At 38.3% G+C, this 19,416-nt stretch overlaps 1 protein-coding gene across 4 annotated transcripts; it reads right to left on the reverse strand.

Annotated features, from left to right (window-relative positions):
* Nucleotides 1–4,939: 4,939 nt before the first annotated feature.
* On the reverse strand, nucleotides 4,940–18,299 carry LOC127523805 (leukocyte elastase inhibitor-like). 4 transcript variants are annotated; one of them, XM_051914936.1, is made up of 8 exons: nucleotides 18,127–18,299; nucleotides 17,526–17,596; nucleotides 12,942–13,118; nucleotides 11,068–11,208; nucleotides 8,765–8,882; nucleotides 6,536–6,678; nucleotides 5,692–5,859; nucleotides 4,940–5,603 (listed from the first exon to the last, which is right to left on the reverse strand). In XM_051914936.1, exons 2-8 carry the CDS (start codon nucleotides 17,565–17,567, stop codon nucleotides 5,211–5,213), a joined length of 1,182 nt encoding a protein of 393 aa, XP_051770896.1. In that variant the 5' UTR covers nucleotides 17,568–17,596; nucleotides 18,127–18,299; the 3' UTR covers nucleotides 4,940–5,210. The 4 variants fall into 4 exon arrangements, with proteins under 4 accessions (XP_051770896.1, XP_051771065.1, XP_051770978.1 ...); XM_051915105.1 differs by having other exon boundaries at nucleotides 12,942–13,008; nucleotides 18,127–18,144; XM_051915018.1 differs by lacking the exon at nucleotides 18,127–18,299 and adding an exon at nucleotides 17,869–17,887.
* Nucleotides 18,300–19,416: the final 1,117 nt, after the last annotated feature.

Consider the following 19,416-nt stretch of genomic DNA (forward strand, 5'->3'; position numbering starts at 1 on the left):
ATACAGGATAAGAAGGATCAGTCATTGACTCATCCCCGGTATTGGACCCTATATCCTAACCTAACCCTAACCCTAACCCTAACCCTAACCTTAACCCTAACCTTAACCTAACTCTAACCCTAACCTTAACCTAACCCTAACCTAACTCTAACCCTACTCAGAATAGCCCGACCTAAACTTACCCAAAACCTATCCGTCACAGACCTATCGACTAGATTCCCAATCGATTAAACTCCAACCCGACTCTTACGCTAAATCTACTCGTCATAGTCCTACCGACAAGCAATCTCGCAAATGTATACCGTAATACTTTAATGCTGGAGGGAGTGCGATGCTGGATCAGGATTATCGGGCCGTGGCCTTTGGGCCTTCGGCTCGGTTCGCTGGTCCAGAGCAAGTTCAGATCGGAAACTTCGCATTCCTAAAAACCAGAAACAGCAACCAAAAAAACAGTCAATAACACTACAATGCGTTTTTCTAAGACCAAACAAAACGTTATCAATCCCAAATTGGAAACTACCTTAAAGAACAGATTAACTTTCGAAACTAGCCTCCGACCCAAAACTGGAATTCACAGTTCTTCCACCCTCACAAACATGCGCCGGCCCGTGCCTTTCCTCGTTCTCCCTACTTTAAACCACACAATCTGGTGAGATTGTGATGGGGGGAGTTCGTTGTAAACCCAAAAAACCTAACCCTAAAGTTTCAACAATCTATGACCTATAGAACCCAAGATATACAGGATAAGAAGGATCAGTCATTGACTCATCCCCGGTATTGGACCCTATATCCTAACCCTAACCCTAACCTAACCCTAACCCTAACCCTAACGGTATTGGACCCTATATCCTAACTCTAACCCTAACCCTAACCCTAACCCTAACCCTAACCCAAAAAACCTAACCCTAACCCTAACCCTAACCTACTCCCTACTTTAAACCACACAATCTGGTGAGATTGTGATGGGGAGAGTTCGTTGTAAACCCAAAAAAACCTAACCTAACCCTAACCCTAATTCCTATTATTTACATAAATTATAACAACACAACTCCACCCAAGTACAACCCAAGTACTACCCATCCAAAACACAAGTCCAACTTAACCATAGGAGAACCAGATATTTGCATATATATGTATATATAGTAGAGTGCAATACCGTATCTCGACGCCTGGTGGCGCTAGAGCCCCCAAACTGAGTTCAATCAACTCCCCGCCCACTAATTAGTATATATACCAAGTTTCAACAATCTATGACCTATAGAACCCAAGATATACAGGATAAGAAGGATCAGTCATTGACTCATCCCCGGTATTGGACCCTATATCCTAACCCTAACCTAACCCTAACCCTAACCCTAACTCTAACCCTAACCCAAAAAACAACAACAATCTATACCCAAAAAACGCATCAAAAACACATTAAAACCAGACAAATATAAATTATAATAACACAACCCCACCCAACTCCGACCCAAATACTACCCATCCAAAACACAAGTCCAACTTAACCATAGGAGAACCAGATATTTGCATATATATGTATATATAGTAGAGTGCAATACCGTATCTCTACGCCTGGTGGCGCTAGAGCTCCCAAACTAAGTTCAATCAACTCCCCGTCCACTAATTAGTATATATACCAAGTTTCAACAATCTATGACCTATAGAACCCAAGATATACATGATAAGAAGGATCAGTCATTGACTCATCCCCGGTATTGGACCCTATATCCTAACCCTAACCTAACCCCTAACCCTAACCCTAACCCTAACCTACTCCCTACTTTAAACCACACAATCTGGTGAGATTGTGATGGGGGGAGTTCGTTGTAAACCCAAAAAACCTAACCCTAGAACCAGATATTTGCATGTATAAGTATGTATATATGTATATATGAATTCTATTTTCTCAATTCACTGGGAAGCCCAGGTTTTGCTGATGGCACTAACATTGCCATATACAGGTTTTGCCTAGAGTGCTTTGTCTAAAAAAAAAGTTATGTTCTATGGTTCAGCCTGGTTTTGCATTCAGTTCTGTTTTTTGTTTTCCTATTTCTATTGACTTTGTTCTCATCCTATACAATTTAAGAAACACACTTTACTTGAAACAATTTTATATTTATCAATTTTGTGCATATTTGCAATGAGAAGAAAGCCGTGGAAAAAGTAAAGGTTGGACAGTTCTTGTTAAATCTGCCTTTATTATTTTCTGTTTTAAATTTCCTTCACCCTATCAAATTTAGTTTTGCGGGGAACTAAATTTAGTCACGTCACTTGCATATTGTTGCCCTATTGTTAGTTTGATTGCTTCTATTGCTCTACTCATTTGTAAGTTGCTTTGGATAAAAGTAATCGTTTCTTTCTTAGTGTAACTGGTGGCTTGCGACGGCCAGTGTGATATGCGGCCAGCTATGAAAAATACTTTTATTCTGCGTTGTGTAGCTTACAGGACTAGTCAGTATTCTAGGTTGTCTACGTTGTCAGTTAGAAACCTGGGTGTGCTCTTTGATACCAATCTTTCATTTGAAAGCCATGTTTCTAGCATCTGTAAAACCGCATTCTTCCATCTTAAAAATATATCTAAACTATGACATATGCTCTCAATGACAAATGCGGAACAGTTCATGAGTTCATGACCTCAAGGTCTACTGGGTGGTTGTTCTGCTTGCCTGTTAAACAAACTAGAGTTCTTCCTAGAACCAGGAAGTGTGACCATATTAGCCCAGTTCTGTCAACACTGCATTGGCTTCCTGTTAAACATCGTATAGATTTTAAAATCTTGCTAATTACTTGCAAAGCTCTAAATGGATTAGCTCCCCAGTGTCACAGACACGCCAGGCTCTACACTCTCACAGACACAGCGCACGTCTTCACCAGAGTTTTAATCACCCACACCTGCAGCCCATCAGCACCTTCATCACCAGCAGCACAAAAGACTCACGCTCTCACTCAGTCACTGTCCGGTCTCGTATGCACATGGTCTTACCAGCCTGCTTACCTAAAGGACTCCAATGAAGATACTTACCTGTCTCCTGCGTTTCCCCTTCGACTCCTTGTTGTCTCCTTGTCTCCCATGAGTTCTTCTGTGTCTGCTCCAAGCTCTAGTTCTGTCGTCCATCTGCCATCCCTGCAGAACCAAGATAAGTATCAGTTCCTCTACAATATCTGCCAACGTATTATCTGCCATTACTCACCTGCACTCTGTCACTCATCCGGTTGTTCAATAAAACATCTGCACCTATATTCCTGTGTCGCTGTCCCCTTCTGTGTTGTAACACCCAGTACCTGAGCGAGCTCTTAATGCATTATAGTCCTTCATGTCTATTGCAATCTCAGAATTCAGGCCAGCTGATAATACCTAGAATATCAAAATCAACTGCAGGTGGTAGATCCTTTTCCTATTTGGCACCTAAACTCTGGAACAATCTTCCTAGCATTGTTCGGGAAGCAGACACACTCAGTTTAAATCTAGACTAAAAACGCATCTCTTTAACCTGGCATACACATGTTGTGGCAAAAAAAATCAACACTGACTCTACTGCATAAGAGATAAACACATCCAATTGTCTTTAAAGGTTTTATTTCTTGCAAGAAAGGTCAGACAGTCATACAGAAACTGCAAAGTAGCTGCAGAGTGTAAGACAAAGAACGAAAGCTTCCCCTCACTTTTATATCTTTGACCTCCAAGGCTGAAGCCTCTGTCCTTTTACCATATGAGGAACATGTTTACCACTTCAGTGTTTTTCCACCTGTCACCCAAAGAATGCATACTTAAACACTTCCGAGAATAACAAAATCATTTAACCATAAGCATATAAGTAAAATCATATGAAAATTATACTCAAAAAAACTCAAAAACTCAAAAAACTCAAACTCAAAATTTCCCCCACACACATAACACATTATCAATTTATATTTTCAAATCCGTTAAAGGATTGTTAGGCTGCATAAATTAGGTCAGCCGGAACTGGGAACGTTTCCCATAACACCAGATGTACTCGTTACATCAGAAGAAGAATGGCATCTACGCTAATATTAGTCTCTCTCAGTTTATCCCGAGGTTTACCGTAGTCAACCGGATCCGGGCCATATCCAGGTGAGATTGAGGACCTTCACTTTGACACGAGCGCAACACATCCCTGAAGTGTCAGCAGAGATTGAGTCAACTAGACCATCCCCTGTGAAGGCCTCACCAACAAAACCATTTCCATACTGGCATGAATACGATCTTCTACTAGATGGAACTGGATTAAATATCTTGACTGTTGCGATCCCAATTGGACTTATGACCTGTAGCGCTGCCTGAATCATAATAAAGCACTGTTCGCTGTTGGCCAGAGGACAACTAACCCCCCGACTGAGCCTGGTTTCTCCCAAGGTTTTTTTTCTCACCTGTTTGCCACCTGATGTCACCTGTTGGAGTTTGAGTTCCTTGCCGCTCTCGCCTCTGGGAACACTTGCTATTCAACAATGTTTTTGATCTGCCTGCACTGACACCATTGTATGCGAACTGAACTGAGCTGGATGATGACATCACTGTTTTCTCAGCTGATATATAGATAAATTAAATAAATTAATAACTACTGATTTTTACAATGGAATGAATCAATACTGAACTTACTTAAGCTGGACAACAACATTTCCTTCTAAAGCTGCTGTACAGCCAAGATTATATTCCCTCTTTCACTGAAAAAGCTGCTTTGACACAATCTGTAATCATTGTAAATAAAGGTGACTTGACTTATTTTTTATATATTTGTTGTGTGAGTTGTCACTAAATAAAACATAAAAAAAAAACTGTGGAGAGTGGTTTTGCCCGGTTACTTTGGAAGAATTAACTGGAAAGGACACAGAATGTATCTTTGTGAGAATTGAGATGTGCTATGATCAATAAACCTTCACTGCAAAACTACTGCATCTATTAAAATACAGTAAAGGATCAAGCAAAACACAGGTTTCATTTTAATTTTTTGAACAATCACAAGTTGTTTATTCATAATGTTGCAAGCACCTTTAGAGTAAATGCATAAACAATTTCACTCCAGAATATTCAGTAGAAGAAACAACACAGGCACTCGGGAATTAAGGCAAAAGGACATTTCAACACATGTAGTGCACAGACCAGAACCCTGATCCCTCATCTACCAGTATTATGATTTGTTCTAAACCGATCAAACCCATCAGCAAGTTGTCACATCTATGTTGGGATCTCAAGGAGAGCAGACACGTCCATAGAATAGAATGCTCTTAGAGGGATTGTGGCGTATGAAGAAGAGGAAAGGGTGATTGGCGTAAAAGCGATTCGGTAAGCTGTCCACGACAGCACCGGTGGCTGCAGCTGCCTCTGTCCCCTCTTCATTCACTTCAACAATGGACTTATGCACCACCTTAGACAGCACCAGATCGTTGCTAGGGGACATTCCTGAAAAATTGGCTTTCTGCGAGTCAAACGCATCCACCATTCCCAGGCTGATCAGAAGATCATTCATGTTATAGGTTTCCTCCATCCTGAATCTGGGCAGAGCCACTTCGACTTCCAGTAGATCCATCATGTCAGGTCGGGTCCACTCCATGAAGTTCTCGTAGGTCAGCGCGCTCTCCAGCTGGACAAGAGAGTCGTGTTAAAGTGTTTACTATCACACGGAGTTAGACAACACACCAGATCTACTGATGAAATGCCTGCTGTCTCACCTTCTGAAGGCCGGTGGTGTCGTCCTCCATGGCGTTGGGAAGCATGATCAGCATACTGAGCTCTTTCCCCACATACGGCAGCTCGAGAATCTGACAGTTCACGTCAGGAATGAAGGCCAGAGGAAACTCGGCCTCCTGGATCATCATCCGCACTGGCTTCGATTCATTCTGTAAACCATCAATGAAAACATATCGCGGTCACTCTCACTGGTTAGGGTATCACATGACTAGCTGCACAAATCATCAAGGAGGAAACAACAGGAATATTAAACATTCCATGAAGAAATGAAGAATACACAACACGGATCAGTCTGCCCTCAATCCAAGACACGCATTTCAAAAGAGATCATCAAAATAATCACATCACATCCAGCAAACGGCATCTTCAGTGTCTCTCATCAGGAATGAAATTGATGACAACGAGAACTACAACAGAACTGATTCTTCCCACGAAACATTCCTGTAATCTGGACATGCGTGCATGTCTTACCCATTTCAATATGCCACACTCAATTATATCGACCTATTTTTATTGAAGTATTTGAGAACTGCTGCACACTTTTACCATGTTGAATGTTTCATAAGCTGGATGATGACATCACTGTTTTCTGCAGAGCTGTTTTATAGGTGCTTTATAGTTTTCATAACTAATGTACTTTACACAGTTATTGAATCAAAACACAATGGTACACAAGTTCCACACACAATGGTAATTAATATGCAAATTAAAGAAAAAAGATAAATAGACATACAGGTCAAACCATGTAGGAAAGTTTTCATTTAAAAATGGATGATTAAACAGGTAAAATAATAATGCAGAGCAGTGCGTAAGAGCGAATCTTACCTTGTTCAGCTTGAACTGCTCTTCTCGGGTCTCTTCCTTTGTGAACTTCCTCTCCCAGTTGCCCTTGAAGTAGATGGCGTTCACCAGCACCAGTTTAGTCTCAGAATCCAAATACCCTTCTGCCAACAGGTCCTTGATCTTCTCTACGATTATAAATTGACATTAAAACTGATACAGCAGGAATTTCTCAAATCAAGAGATTTTATTAGTAGTACTGTTTTCACTCTGTACATGCTACCCTTGGGAGATATCATTAGGAAGCATGGCGTTAGTTTTCACTGTTACGCTGATGATACTCAGCTCTATATTTCTTCGCGCCCTGACGAAACTTACCAATTCACAAAATTAACAGAATGCATAGCTGATATAAAAAAAATTGGATGACCAGTAATTTCCTACTACTAAATTCAGGAAAAAACTGAGATTCTAATTATTTGACCAAAAACTTCTTCACGTAATAACCTAGAATACTGTCTAACACTTGATGCCTGTTCTGTTAAGTTTTCGTCGTCTATTAGATCCTTCTCCTATTTGGCACCTAAACTCTGAAACAATCTTCCTAGCATTGTTCGGGAAGCAGACACACTCTGTCAGTTTAAATCTAGACTAAAAACATATCTGTTTAAACTTGCATACACATAAAGCATTATCTACTTCTATAATTCAAATCATGTAAATTGTTAGGCTGCATAGATTAGGTCAGCTGGAACCGGGAACACTTCCCATAACACCTGATGTACTCGCTACATAATAAGAAGAAAGGCATCTACGCTAATATTAGTCTCTCTCTGTTTATCCTGAGGTTTGCCACAGCCTGCCAGATCCAGACCGTATCCGGATGAGATGAAGGACCTGCGCCTAGACACAACGACAACACAGCCCTGAAGGGTCAACTAAACTATCCCCTGGGATGGCCTTGTAGCAACTCATAATGTAATAACTGCACATAATGTAATAAGTATTACATTATTATTGTAATACAATGTTCATAATGTAATAATTTTCTCATAATGTAATGAAATCTTGAGCTCATAATGTAATAATTTTGACATTATGAGAAATTTATTACATTATGTACTCACTCATTTTCATAATTGTAATAGCTTTTTTTAAACATAAAAATAGTATTCCCTTACAGTACATTTTTAAAAATCTAAATCCAGTCTTAAACGACCTGCAACTACTACAACTACTACTACTACTACTTCTTGTATACATACGGTTTACATACTGTTAAATTACAAACAGTGTTAAATACCAACACTGTAAAAATGTTGTAAAATAAACCCCACAGTATCGAGCAATGAGGTGTGTGTGTGTGTGTGTGTGTGTGTGTGTGTGTGTGTGTGTGTGTGTGTGTGTGTGTGTGTGTGTGTGTTGCATTTCGCAGGTAGTTTAAGACTGGATTTAGATTTTTAAAAATGTAAGGGAATTCTTGTAAGGGAATACTATTTTTATGTTTTAAAAGCTATTACAATTATGAAAATATGACATGTTTTTGGTGAGTTCATAATGTATGATGTATAAATTGTATAAATTTCTCATAATGTAAAAATTATTATTACATTATGAGCTCAAGATTTTATTATGTTTTGAGAAAATTATTACATTATGAACATTACAATAATAATGTAATACTTCTTACTTTACGTGCAGTTTTTACATTATGAGTTGCTAAAGGCCTCCTTCCCTTTTCTTTCCTTATGTGTAGATAAAACCTTATCAAAATTATTCCAGTTTGCATGGATCCACGAAACGACTAATTTTTCTGTTTTATGCGGGCCAGACAAGTGATTTGGCAATGTCACTTTGTAAAAAAGACTAAGCGTCTGCGCACATACACATTCAAACGCACATACCTATAGACTAAACACGTAAATGAACGGCAAGAATGCATTAAAAGTCTTCTGTTTTCAGTTAAAAAGGCCCCTAGTTAACTATTTTTACCACGGAAGTGATTCAATCAAAAACCTACTTTAGCTCAATAAATTTTTTCTAGAGCTGCTGTAAAGCCAAAACAATCCCTGTCCATGAATTATCCTATTGTCACTGTGAAGCTGCTTTGAAACAATCTGTATTGTGAAAAGCTCTATATAAATGAAGATGACTTGACTTTAGTAATACAGCACTTAATCGAGTGTGTCACATTAATGACAGCAGACACATCATTGTGCTCTTTCTTCCTAACATTGCGTTAAATTTCAGAAGAGGTTCGAACTGCTTCTCCACCTTGTGTCTGTTTCTCCACCCAGCTGTTGATGTCGACCCGCACCGCGTCCGCCTGGCCACTGAAGTCCACCGTCCCCAGTTCAGCCTGATACAGGCTCTTTGTATCACTAAGAAATTTCTGTAACAACACAGGAAAAATAAAGACACACATCATTGTTCATTTCAGTAATAAAAATTGAGTAGGTTTTGTTAATTTAAAATTACAATTTTTACAATTTTTTAGCCATTTTCTCAGGTTTCGACTATAAAGCAAACACTCCCTTTTTGTTTTCTGCTTCTGCTGTATTCTGGAGCTGATAGGATCAATCATACAGCTATAATGGTGTGGATGTCAGTGTGGTTTGTATGTTTGCATGTAATGTTTGAGAGAGAGACATTATACTGTACTGCAGTGGTTCTCAACCGGGGGGCTGCGAGATAACTTAAAAATGAATTTCTATAATTCATTAATTTTATTATTAATGCGTTAAGTTGAAAAATAACAAAACGCGACCTCTCTCAATGTCACGTGTTTGGACTTTGTTTGCATTTTCATTTGTCACATGTCTCCCTTCAGTTTCCCGCCACTTGTTTGTTTCATTGGTTACCATCATTAGTTTAGTTGTTTCAGCTGTTAATCATTAATCATCTCGTTTCTGTTCATTATTTAACCTTCACTCTTTCCTGCACTCCTTGTCCAGTCTCTGTTGTCTTTAGATGTGTTTGCACCATCCGTTTGCCTGCCTTTTGAGTTAGATTAAAGTCTTTGAGTTCTTGAAAACCTGTTTCCTCTGCCTGCTTGGGACCTCATGCATACATCGTTACACTCATGTTCTGTGATCGATCGTTTCGGATCAGCCCAAGCCGTTTCTCATCGCACTGTGTGTGAAATACAGACTGAACGGCAGCTCAGAACTCCCAACCGCTGTACGCAAGCTACAACTTTCGCTTGGATAAATCAAACCAGTGTCACACTAGTAAAGTTTTGAGAGATGACGACTGTAGGTAAAGACGATTACAGTGACATACAGGAGTCGTACTTTAGGCATGTGTGAGTCCGTTATTATTGATGTACAAACAAACCGTGTATGTGCGCTCTCGCCGTACTGATCCCTATAACATCATAGTTTTGCATGCACACATTTTAATATAGGCTATTTGCATTGTTGTCAAAATTCCATCCTGCGAGGATGCTCGCCGAAGAGAGTTTGTGAGGGTCAGATGTTTTTGTGTATAAGGGTGTCAGACACTCCAAACATAGACACGAACACTTGCTCTGACGGAGGAACTGTTCACTGATAACATCGACCCGCCTTCTGATCGATGCGTTTCTACACATTCAGAATGTTTGTTTTTATTTTACTTGTATTTCACTGTGTTTAGTTATTCTAAATGGATGCGTATAGTAGTTATATATGCAGTCAGGTCAAAGCTGCAGGTTTGTCCTGTTTGACTTATTTAAGAGTAAAGATTTAAGTCGTAAAGAATGTCTGCAGTGAAGAATTCTGGAGCTTTGAATCTGTCTTATATATTGTTTATATATATACATAATAGAGCAAAGTGAGTTCTTTTACAAAGTTATAAAGCAGAGCTTTAATTCACAAAATATGTTTGCAAAAAGAATATTGAAGGTTTACATCTGTCTTAAATTAACTTTTTTCAAAAATAACATGCAGTATAAGAGTAATAACACTAGCAAACAAATGTTTTTGCTAATAAATGGTTTAAAAACAGACACTTTTCTCTTTGCTGCAGATGTGCAGTATGGGAAATGTCAAGCATCTCAGGGGCTCTTGCAGTGTTGATAAAGATCACGAATCCCAGCGCTGTGAAACTCTGCTGGCATCTAGTGGAAAAGCTTGGTACTGCCATGTTTGGTACAAAATCCTACTGAAACCTAACTTTTTGAGATGATAACCTCTAATTTGGAACAGCTTATTTAGATTGATGGCTTTGAGTTTATAAAATTCAAATTTATAAAATATGTATTTTAGATTAAAAAAATGTTCATAAATCATTTCCATAAACTAAAACCTGTACAACCTTTTGTTTAACTTTATAAAAAAAAAATAATAATAATAAATAATAAAAACTTTCACTTCAACAATAATCTGCTAAAGGTCTTCTTTAAAATGAGATCAAACTTAAGTCTGTGCTCCAAAACTTCAAATGTTTATGACAGTTTTCGACAGACATTTCTGTCCTCTAAGGACCTCAAGAGTAACTTTTTAAATTGTCACACAAGGGTACAGCAGGTGAACAGCCATTCGAGCATCACATTTACAGACACATGTTCTCTCTATGTGTGAATGAACTGAGCTCACCTCAACAAATCGGTAGGACTGCTCTCCGTAGAGGCGATTGGCGAGACTCAGCGCGTACGGAGCTCCTGCTTTGTTCATCTCGCTCAGGAGCTTGGTGAAGCCAGCGTGGATTTCACCCTCCGCTTCGGGAAATTGCAAAGTCTGGAGACAAACAGGCAATTACAGTTTCCTTCACGCAGAAGCTGCAGATAGTGATGACGTCTGTCAGTAAACACCTGAACCAAACACTAACCCTCTTCATCTGCCACATAAAATAATGGGTTAAAAATAGGGGCGTTTCCTCCGAGGAGGCAAGGGAGGCAGTGCCTCCTCAAAAAAACTGGATGAGAAAATCGATATTACAAAAATAAAACAATGCAAACGTTACAAAATTTGACATTAAAAAGTGTAAAAGTCACTCGTTTTTCTAAAGAAACACTGTCAAACAGCGACACCCGCAGGTAAAGTTACAGCGGGGAGTCCGTGTCTCTCTGCCTCCCTTTAGCTCATAGAAACAAAGCAGAGCCTCTATAGTGTGCGGTGGGTTTAGTGGATATAATTGAGAATGAATGGGGGAAAGTCACATGAGAGGAGGCAGTGCCTCAGTTGCGCTATGATTGGATATGATCGGTTATGACTGGACATGATTGGTTCGTGCGATAAATCCTGCCTCTTGTTTTTGTGCGCGTTCTCGTCAAATCAGTCTGAATGAATACAGTGATGGCATTAATGGAAGACTAATTTAAAAAAGTAAGTAAACAACTGTCACTTACATATTACCGCTTTGTGTCATGTCAAAATCAAACTCGAAATGGCCTGAAAACATGATGACTGCGGGGGTTTTTAGTGAGCAATCAGCGTGGTGAAATTAAAGGTACATCTTCGTGTCTGTGAGTGAGTGACCAGTGTGTACAAGCTTGATGACTGCTGAAAATAAATTGACTATTAAAAATAAAAGCTTAATATTAGTTTATAAATAATACATATTGTTTAAATTGTTACTGCCTTTAGTTATTATTTTGTAATAAATGTATAATGAGTAAAAACACTAACCTGATTAAATTTATACTTGGTTTTAATAAATAGAACATTACATAGTGTAAAAATAACAAAATAGAATTGTATTTGGTCTCTCTTTTTATGTAATGTTAACTTAAAATTGTGTAACAGGGACATAAATGAGGACTTTGCCTCCTCATTTTAAAACACCACTGCACACCACTGGTTAAAAATCACAAAAATCAAAAAAGAAATAGTTACATTCAGCTTTGCCTCCATACAGCTCATGAAAAGTACAATGTTTAACCAACTGTGTTATTCTGTAAAAAACACTGAGAAAAGGGGTTTGTCTCTTGGCAATCACAATCAGATGATATGGAAGCATAAATATGGTTTCTTCAGTTCACAGACGGTGCTTTGATCCATTTTTGCTGAAAATTTAACATTTAACCATTTAATGAAACAAATGTTTCGGCTGTCATTCTGTCCATTCAAATTTGTCAATTTGTCAATAAATTCATCAAAAAAAAAACTGACAGTAGGAGTTGAAAACTGCTTCTCGCTTTATAACTTGACTTACACACCCTGGGCTGATGATAACAGACCATTTCATTACAATTTACTGCCTTTCTGTGGTAATGATGATGACACACACACACACAGATCTTTCCTCACAGATCATCATTTTGTGTCAAGATACAGACTGAGACAAAACCAGCCACTCCATGAGCAAACACAGCATCACATGATCAGCATGTGAAGTGATTTATCAATTCGACTCAACACATGTGATCATGAATACACCATATTTAAAAACATGTTTGTCTTTGCTTTCTTTATGCTTTTGTAAGTACTGTTTAGTTCTTCTGTTGTGATCTTGATGAGATCAGACTCACCCGGGTGATCTGAGACGCCGTGTTTCCTCCTGCTCCGAGAGACAGCATAGAAAGAGCAGCAGAGATGCTGAGAGGAGAATAAAAGACATTTCCTGACATGTTTCCCTCACTGATTTTCTGGAACAGATTGAGGGCAAACTGTGCCTGCGCTTCTGACAGATGCTCCATTCTCACACACTGAACAGAGACACAGAACATTATATTTACAGACCTTTGTATTAACCACTTCTTGAATACGGATAATGAATGAGGACACTTTGAATGTTAAACACACATATGACATGTTATATTTCAATAATTATATTTCAACTTGCACAGTTCGTTCTCTGTGCCCATTGACGAACTACCACCAAAAAACGATAGTAGCTATATATATATATATATATATATATATATATATATCAGTGGAGTGGGGTCCATATAAGCTGTGAATGCTTTGCATACCCAAGCCATTCGTGGACTCTGCAATTAATATTAACATTATAAATTACTATTAAATCCCTTGTTTGAGGTGTACCATAAGGTCTACAGGATCGGTAATGCGTATTAACTGTCCGTAATTTATTTATTTGCCAAACGACGGTAATTTTCCTTAAATCTGCCAGTTACAGAGACTTCCGGGTAAGCTGATCTACTGCAGCTTTTGCGCCTTCGCGCTTTTATTATGGAGCGTCATCATTGTCCCGCGTTCTTATTGGTTTGCTGGTCTATGGGAGTTTTCATGGGCAGGATAAGCTGTGATAAAATCGCTCACCCAAGAGGAAAAATTAGCTGCTGCCAGATCTCGATCACCGAAAATCACATTTTATTTGATACAAAACTAACTAAACTTAACCAAATGGGGGGAAAATCATAACTAAAACTATTTTCATAGTATTTCATTTTCTCCATAGGGATATTTTTTTATGAAAACTGTAACTAGGCCTATCAGAGGATGTTAATCGATAGTCTTTTCATTTGCATAATTTCAACTTATTTTTTTTTTAAAGAACAGCCTACTAATATTTTTATTTATGGTAGCCTACTTATATTTACTATAATTACATTTAAATTAAGGTTAGATTAAGATTAAGGAAATTAATCCAATGCCATGGTACAATGAGCACACTCGGGCCCTAAAGTTAGCAGCCAGAAAAAAAAAATGGAGCGCAGCTGGAAGAAAACAAAACTAGAAGTATTTCGCATTTCGTGGAGAGAGAGAATGATTGAGTACAGAAAGGCCTTAAAATCTGCTAGATCTGCTTATTTTTCAAAACTTTTAGAAGAAAATAAACACAACCCTAGGTATTTATTTGATACAGTGGCTAAATTAACAAGAAATAAAGCTTCAACTTCTGATGTTTCCAAAGAGCACAGCAGTAATGACTTTATGAACTTCTTTACTTGCAAGATTGATAATATTAGAGAAAAAATTATAACCATGCAACCGTCTATTACGGTATCGCGTCAGATAGTGCATTGTAGTGTCCCTGAGGAAAAATTCAATTCATTTACTGCTTTAGGAGAGGAAGAATTGTCTAAACTTGTTAAATCATCAAAATCAACAACATGTATGTTAGACCCTATACCGACTAAGCTATTGAAAGAAATGCTTCCAGAGATTATAGATCCTCTTCTTAATATCGTCAATTCATCTTTATCACTAGGATACGTACCAAAAACTTTTAAGCTGGCTATTATTAAACCTCTTATTTAAAAAAAAAGCAACTTGATCCTAGAGAATTAGTCAATTACAGGCCGATCTCAAATCTCACTTTTCTGTCAAAAATACTAGAAAAGGTAGTATCATCACAACTATGTTCTTTTTTAGAAAGAAATAGTATCTGTGAGGATTTCCAGTCAGGATTTAGACCGTACCATAGTACTGAGACTGCTCTCATTAGAGTTACTAATGATTTGCTCTCATCATCAGATCGTGGTTGTATCTTTCTATTAGTGTTACTGGATCTTAGTGCTGCATTTGACACTATTGATCACAATATTATTTTAAATAGACTCGAAAATTATGTTGGCATTAGTGGAATTGCACTGTCATGGTTCAAATCATACTTATCTGACCGTTATCAGTCTGTAGTAGTAAACGAAGAGATGTCATATCGATCACAAGTTCAATATGGAGTACCGCAAGGCTCAGTACTAGGACCGTTGCTGTTCACTCTGTACATGCTACCCTTGGGAGATATCATTAGGAAGCATGGCGTTAGTTTTCACTGTTACGCTGATGATACTCAGCTCTATATTTCTTCGCGCCCTGACAAAACTTACCAATTCACAAAATTAACAGAATGCATAGCTGATATAAAAAATTGGATGACCAGTAATTTCCTACTACTAAATTCAGAAAAAACAGAGATTCTAATTTTTGGACCAAAAACTTCTTCACGTAATAACCTAGAATATTGTCTAACACTTGATGGCTGCTCTGTTAAGTCTTCGTCGTCTCTTAGGAACCTGGGTGTGCTCTTTGATACCAATCTTTCATTTGAAGGCCATGTTACTAGCATCTGTAAAACCGCATTCTTCCATCTTAAAAATATATCTAAACTACGACATATGCTCTCAATGAAAAATGCAGAACAGTTAGTTCATGCGTTCATGACCTCAAGGCTAGATTACTGTAACGCTCTACTGGGTGGTTGTTCTGCTCGCCTGATAAATAAACTACAGCTCGTACAAAATGCAGCAGCTAGAGTTCTTACTAGAACTAGGAAGTATGACCATATTAGCCCAGTTCTGTCAACACTGCATTGGCTTCCTGTTAAACATTGTATAGATTTTAAAATCTTGCTAATTACTTACAAAGCACTAAATGGTTTAGCTCCCCAGTACCTGAGCGAGCTCCTAATTCATTGTAGTCCTTCACGTCTATTGCGATCTCAGAATTCAGGCCAGCTGATAATACCTAGAATATCAAAATCAACCGCAGGCGGTAGATCCTTCTCCTATTTGGCACCTAAACTCTGGAACAATCTTCCTAGCGTTGTTCGGGAAGCAGACACACTCTGTCAGTTTAAATCTAGACTAAAAACGCATTTCTTTAACCTGGCATACACATAACACATTACCAATTTATATTTTCAAATCTGTTAAAGGATTATTAGGTTGCATAAATTAGGTCAGCCGGAACTGGGAACACTTCCTATAACGCCTGATGTACTCGTTACATCAGAAGAAGAATGGCATCTACGCTAATATTAGTCTTTCTGGTTATCCCGAGGTTCACCGTAGTCAACCGGATCCAGGCCGTATCCAGGTGAGACCAAGGACCTGCGCCTTGACACGACCACAACGCACCCCTGAAGTGTCAGCAGAGATTGAGTCAACTAGATCATCCACTCTGAGGGCCTCATCGACATGACAGCCACGACACAGTTCCTCAACAGCCGTGATGAATACGATCCTCAATTGGATGGAACAGGAATAAATACTTTGAATGTTGCGATCCTGTCGGACTTATGATAGCTACCTGAATCGTAACAAAGCACTGTTGGCCAGAGGAGAAATGGCCCCCCGACTAAGCCTGGTTTTCTCCCAAGGTTTTTTTCTCCATTTAAACACCAATTTGCCACTTGTCTGCCACCTGATGTCACCTGATGGAGTTTGGGTTCCTTGCCGCTGTCGCCTTTGGCTTGCTTAGTTGGGGACACTTGACTTGACATTTGATATTCAACAGTGCTTTGATCTGCCTGCATTGACACCATTCTTTTAAGAGCTGCTGTGCAGCCAAATAATGTACCAGTTATCAATGTAAAGCTGCTTTGACACAATCTACATTGTAAAAAGCGCTATATAAATAAAGGTGACTTGACTTGACATTTTATTTTTTATTTACAATAGGCTGCTAAAACTAATTATGTTATACTTACTTTTAATTACTAACTTAAAAGGTACTTCTGGCATACATTTAAACTGACGCCATGGTGTTTCTTATTTGTAGTGTCTGATTTAGATCTGTATCCTAAGCTGATACGTTTAAAGGTGAAGTATGTCGTTTCTGTGACACTAGCGGCACCTAGCGGATTACAAAAATACAGCATATATATAATTTTGATTTATTTATTTATCTATTTAGTTTTAATGAGAAAAAAATAAAATAAAACAACACGAGGGTGGATTAAAACCCAGAACCTCTGGCACACTGAACAAAAAAAAAGCTACCCCTCATCCATCAGGACAATCCAATGTTTAATGCGGTTCAAAGTATTTATTGGCTAATATAAATATTTTCGAGACTAACAATATACTGTATTATAGTAGATGAAAGGACGAAACTATCATATTAAATATTAAACATGAGGTCTATGTCAATAAATTTTGTGCATGTGTAACTGGTCTCTTTTTCCTCCTTGCGTTGTGTTCCAATAAAGCTCGTTCTTCAAATAATGGTGCCCCAATCAATTTATTTACTGAGAAAACAGAAGTAACAGAGTGAGTTCATATAGGCCCATTCCAGCATATACGACGACTCGTGCTGGCGCGCTGGCCTTACACACACAAACTGGTAAGTGCAATCGAGTTGAACAAATTCAAAATATACAACCCATGGTTCAAAATAATGTATTCTTACAAAATCAAAACATGTACCTGAGAAAACAGAAGTAACAGAGTGAGTTCATATAGGCCCATTCCAGCGTATACGACGACTCGTACTGGCGCTACAATAAAACACATTTTTCACACTCTTCAGCATCCAATACTTTTCTCAATATTAAATATATAAATATATATTAACAATATTTAATATATATATACAAGTGGAGACACACAATGTATATGTACAACTCTGTTACACATGTATTATTGTAATGATGCAATTACATTGTATCATTACAATAATAACCCCGCCCCCGCCCCCCCCACACACACACACACACACACACACACACACACACACACACACACCCACACACATTCCTGTCCAACTCACTTTTTAAAACACAGTTACGCCACAACGCTGTTTATAGGTAATAAGAAACGTCGCATTTCTGCTGGAAAAGTGACTTCAGATGTTTAAGATTATCGTTAACAAAGACAGAAGGTTCAACGTTAGGGTCGCAAACGTTTAGATGAAGTATCTTAGTATTTCAGCGTGTTCTTCTGATGAAGGTTTAAAAGGCTCGTATTCTTTAACAATTATCAAAATGCGGCGCTTATTTGCTGATCTGAATCATTTACAGTTACTCACATGATGTAAATCCGGTCTTCAACTGAAGGAGTTTCAGCAGTGACTGAATCGCCGGAGTGTCCGAGTTTATAAGAGCAGACACACCCTCATGAACACACACACACACACACACACACACTGACAGAACATGCGATGATGTAATATAGGCTACAGGCTTATATATTTAAATTTTTAGTAAATGGACTTGAACTTCTATATAGTAGTGGTCTGGGTTCAAACATTCTGACTAGCAAAGTGAAGCATTCGCGTGACTGGAAACAATGTGAGGCTTATTTTGCTTAATAAGCACATTTCGGGACAAAGCCGCTCAGAGATAACGTAAAAAAAAAAAAAAAAAAAAAAAAAAAATTCACGAAGCATCTATCTACACAAGCACAGAGTGCAGTTACGTTCATCAGATTTTCTAAGTGGGGAACAGGAAAGAGACAGTCGATCAATCGAAAGCATGATTGATTTAATCGGTTTTTGCGGACAGCAACAAAAAAAAGGGGGGGCGGGGGTCTGTGCGTACCCTGAGATAAAATCCTGCAGGCGCCCCTGCACACATATAATAAACATATCTCACACACACACACACACTCTTCTATGAGTAAACATCTGAACCAAACACTAACCATCTTTATCTGTCACATAAAATAATGAGTTAAAAATCAGTTTACAAACTGCTTCTTGCTTTATGACTTGATTTACACACCCTGGGCAGTAACAGACCATTTCCTAATAATTTACTGCCTTTCTGTGGAAATGATGACACACAGATCGTTCCAAACACACACACACACACACACACAAACACACATTCTGCAGAAGAGGCCCTTAAGAGAGCAGCTGGGAAAAAAAAAAAAAAAATACGAGGTTGTTCGCATTTCGTGGAAAGCATTATTACATACAGAAAGGCCTTAAAATCTGCTAGATCTGCTTATTTTTCAACTCTTATAAGTGGCTAAATTAACAAGAAATAAAGCTTCATCTTCTGATGTTTCCAAACAGCACAGCAGTAATGACTTTATGAACTTCTTTACTTGCAAGATTGACAATATTAGAGAGAAAATTATAACCATGCAACCGTCTACTACAGTATCGCGTCAGATAGTGCATTGTAGTGTCCCTGAGGAAAAAATCAATTCATTCATTGCTATAGGAGAGGAAGACTGCTCTCATTAGAGTTACAAATTATTTGCTCTTATCATCAGATCGTGGCTGTATCTCTTACATTAGCATGGTTCAAATCAAACTTATCTGACTGTTATCAGTTTCTAGTAGTAAACGAATCGATCACAAGTTCAATAT

The sequence above is a fragment of the Ctenopharyngodon idella genome, chromosome 1, assembly GCF_019924925.1.
Source record: "Ctenopharyngodon idella isolate HZGC_01 chromosome 1, HZGC01, whole genome shotgun sequence".
Classification (NCBI taxonomy): domain Eukaryota; kingdom Metazoa; phylum Chordata; class Actinopteri; order Cypriniformes; family Xenocyprididae; genus Ctenopharyngodon; species Ctenopharyngodon idella.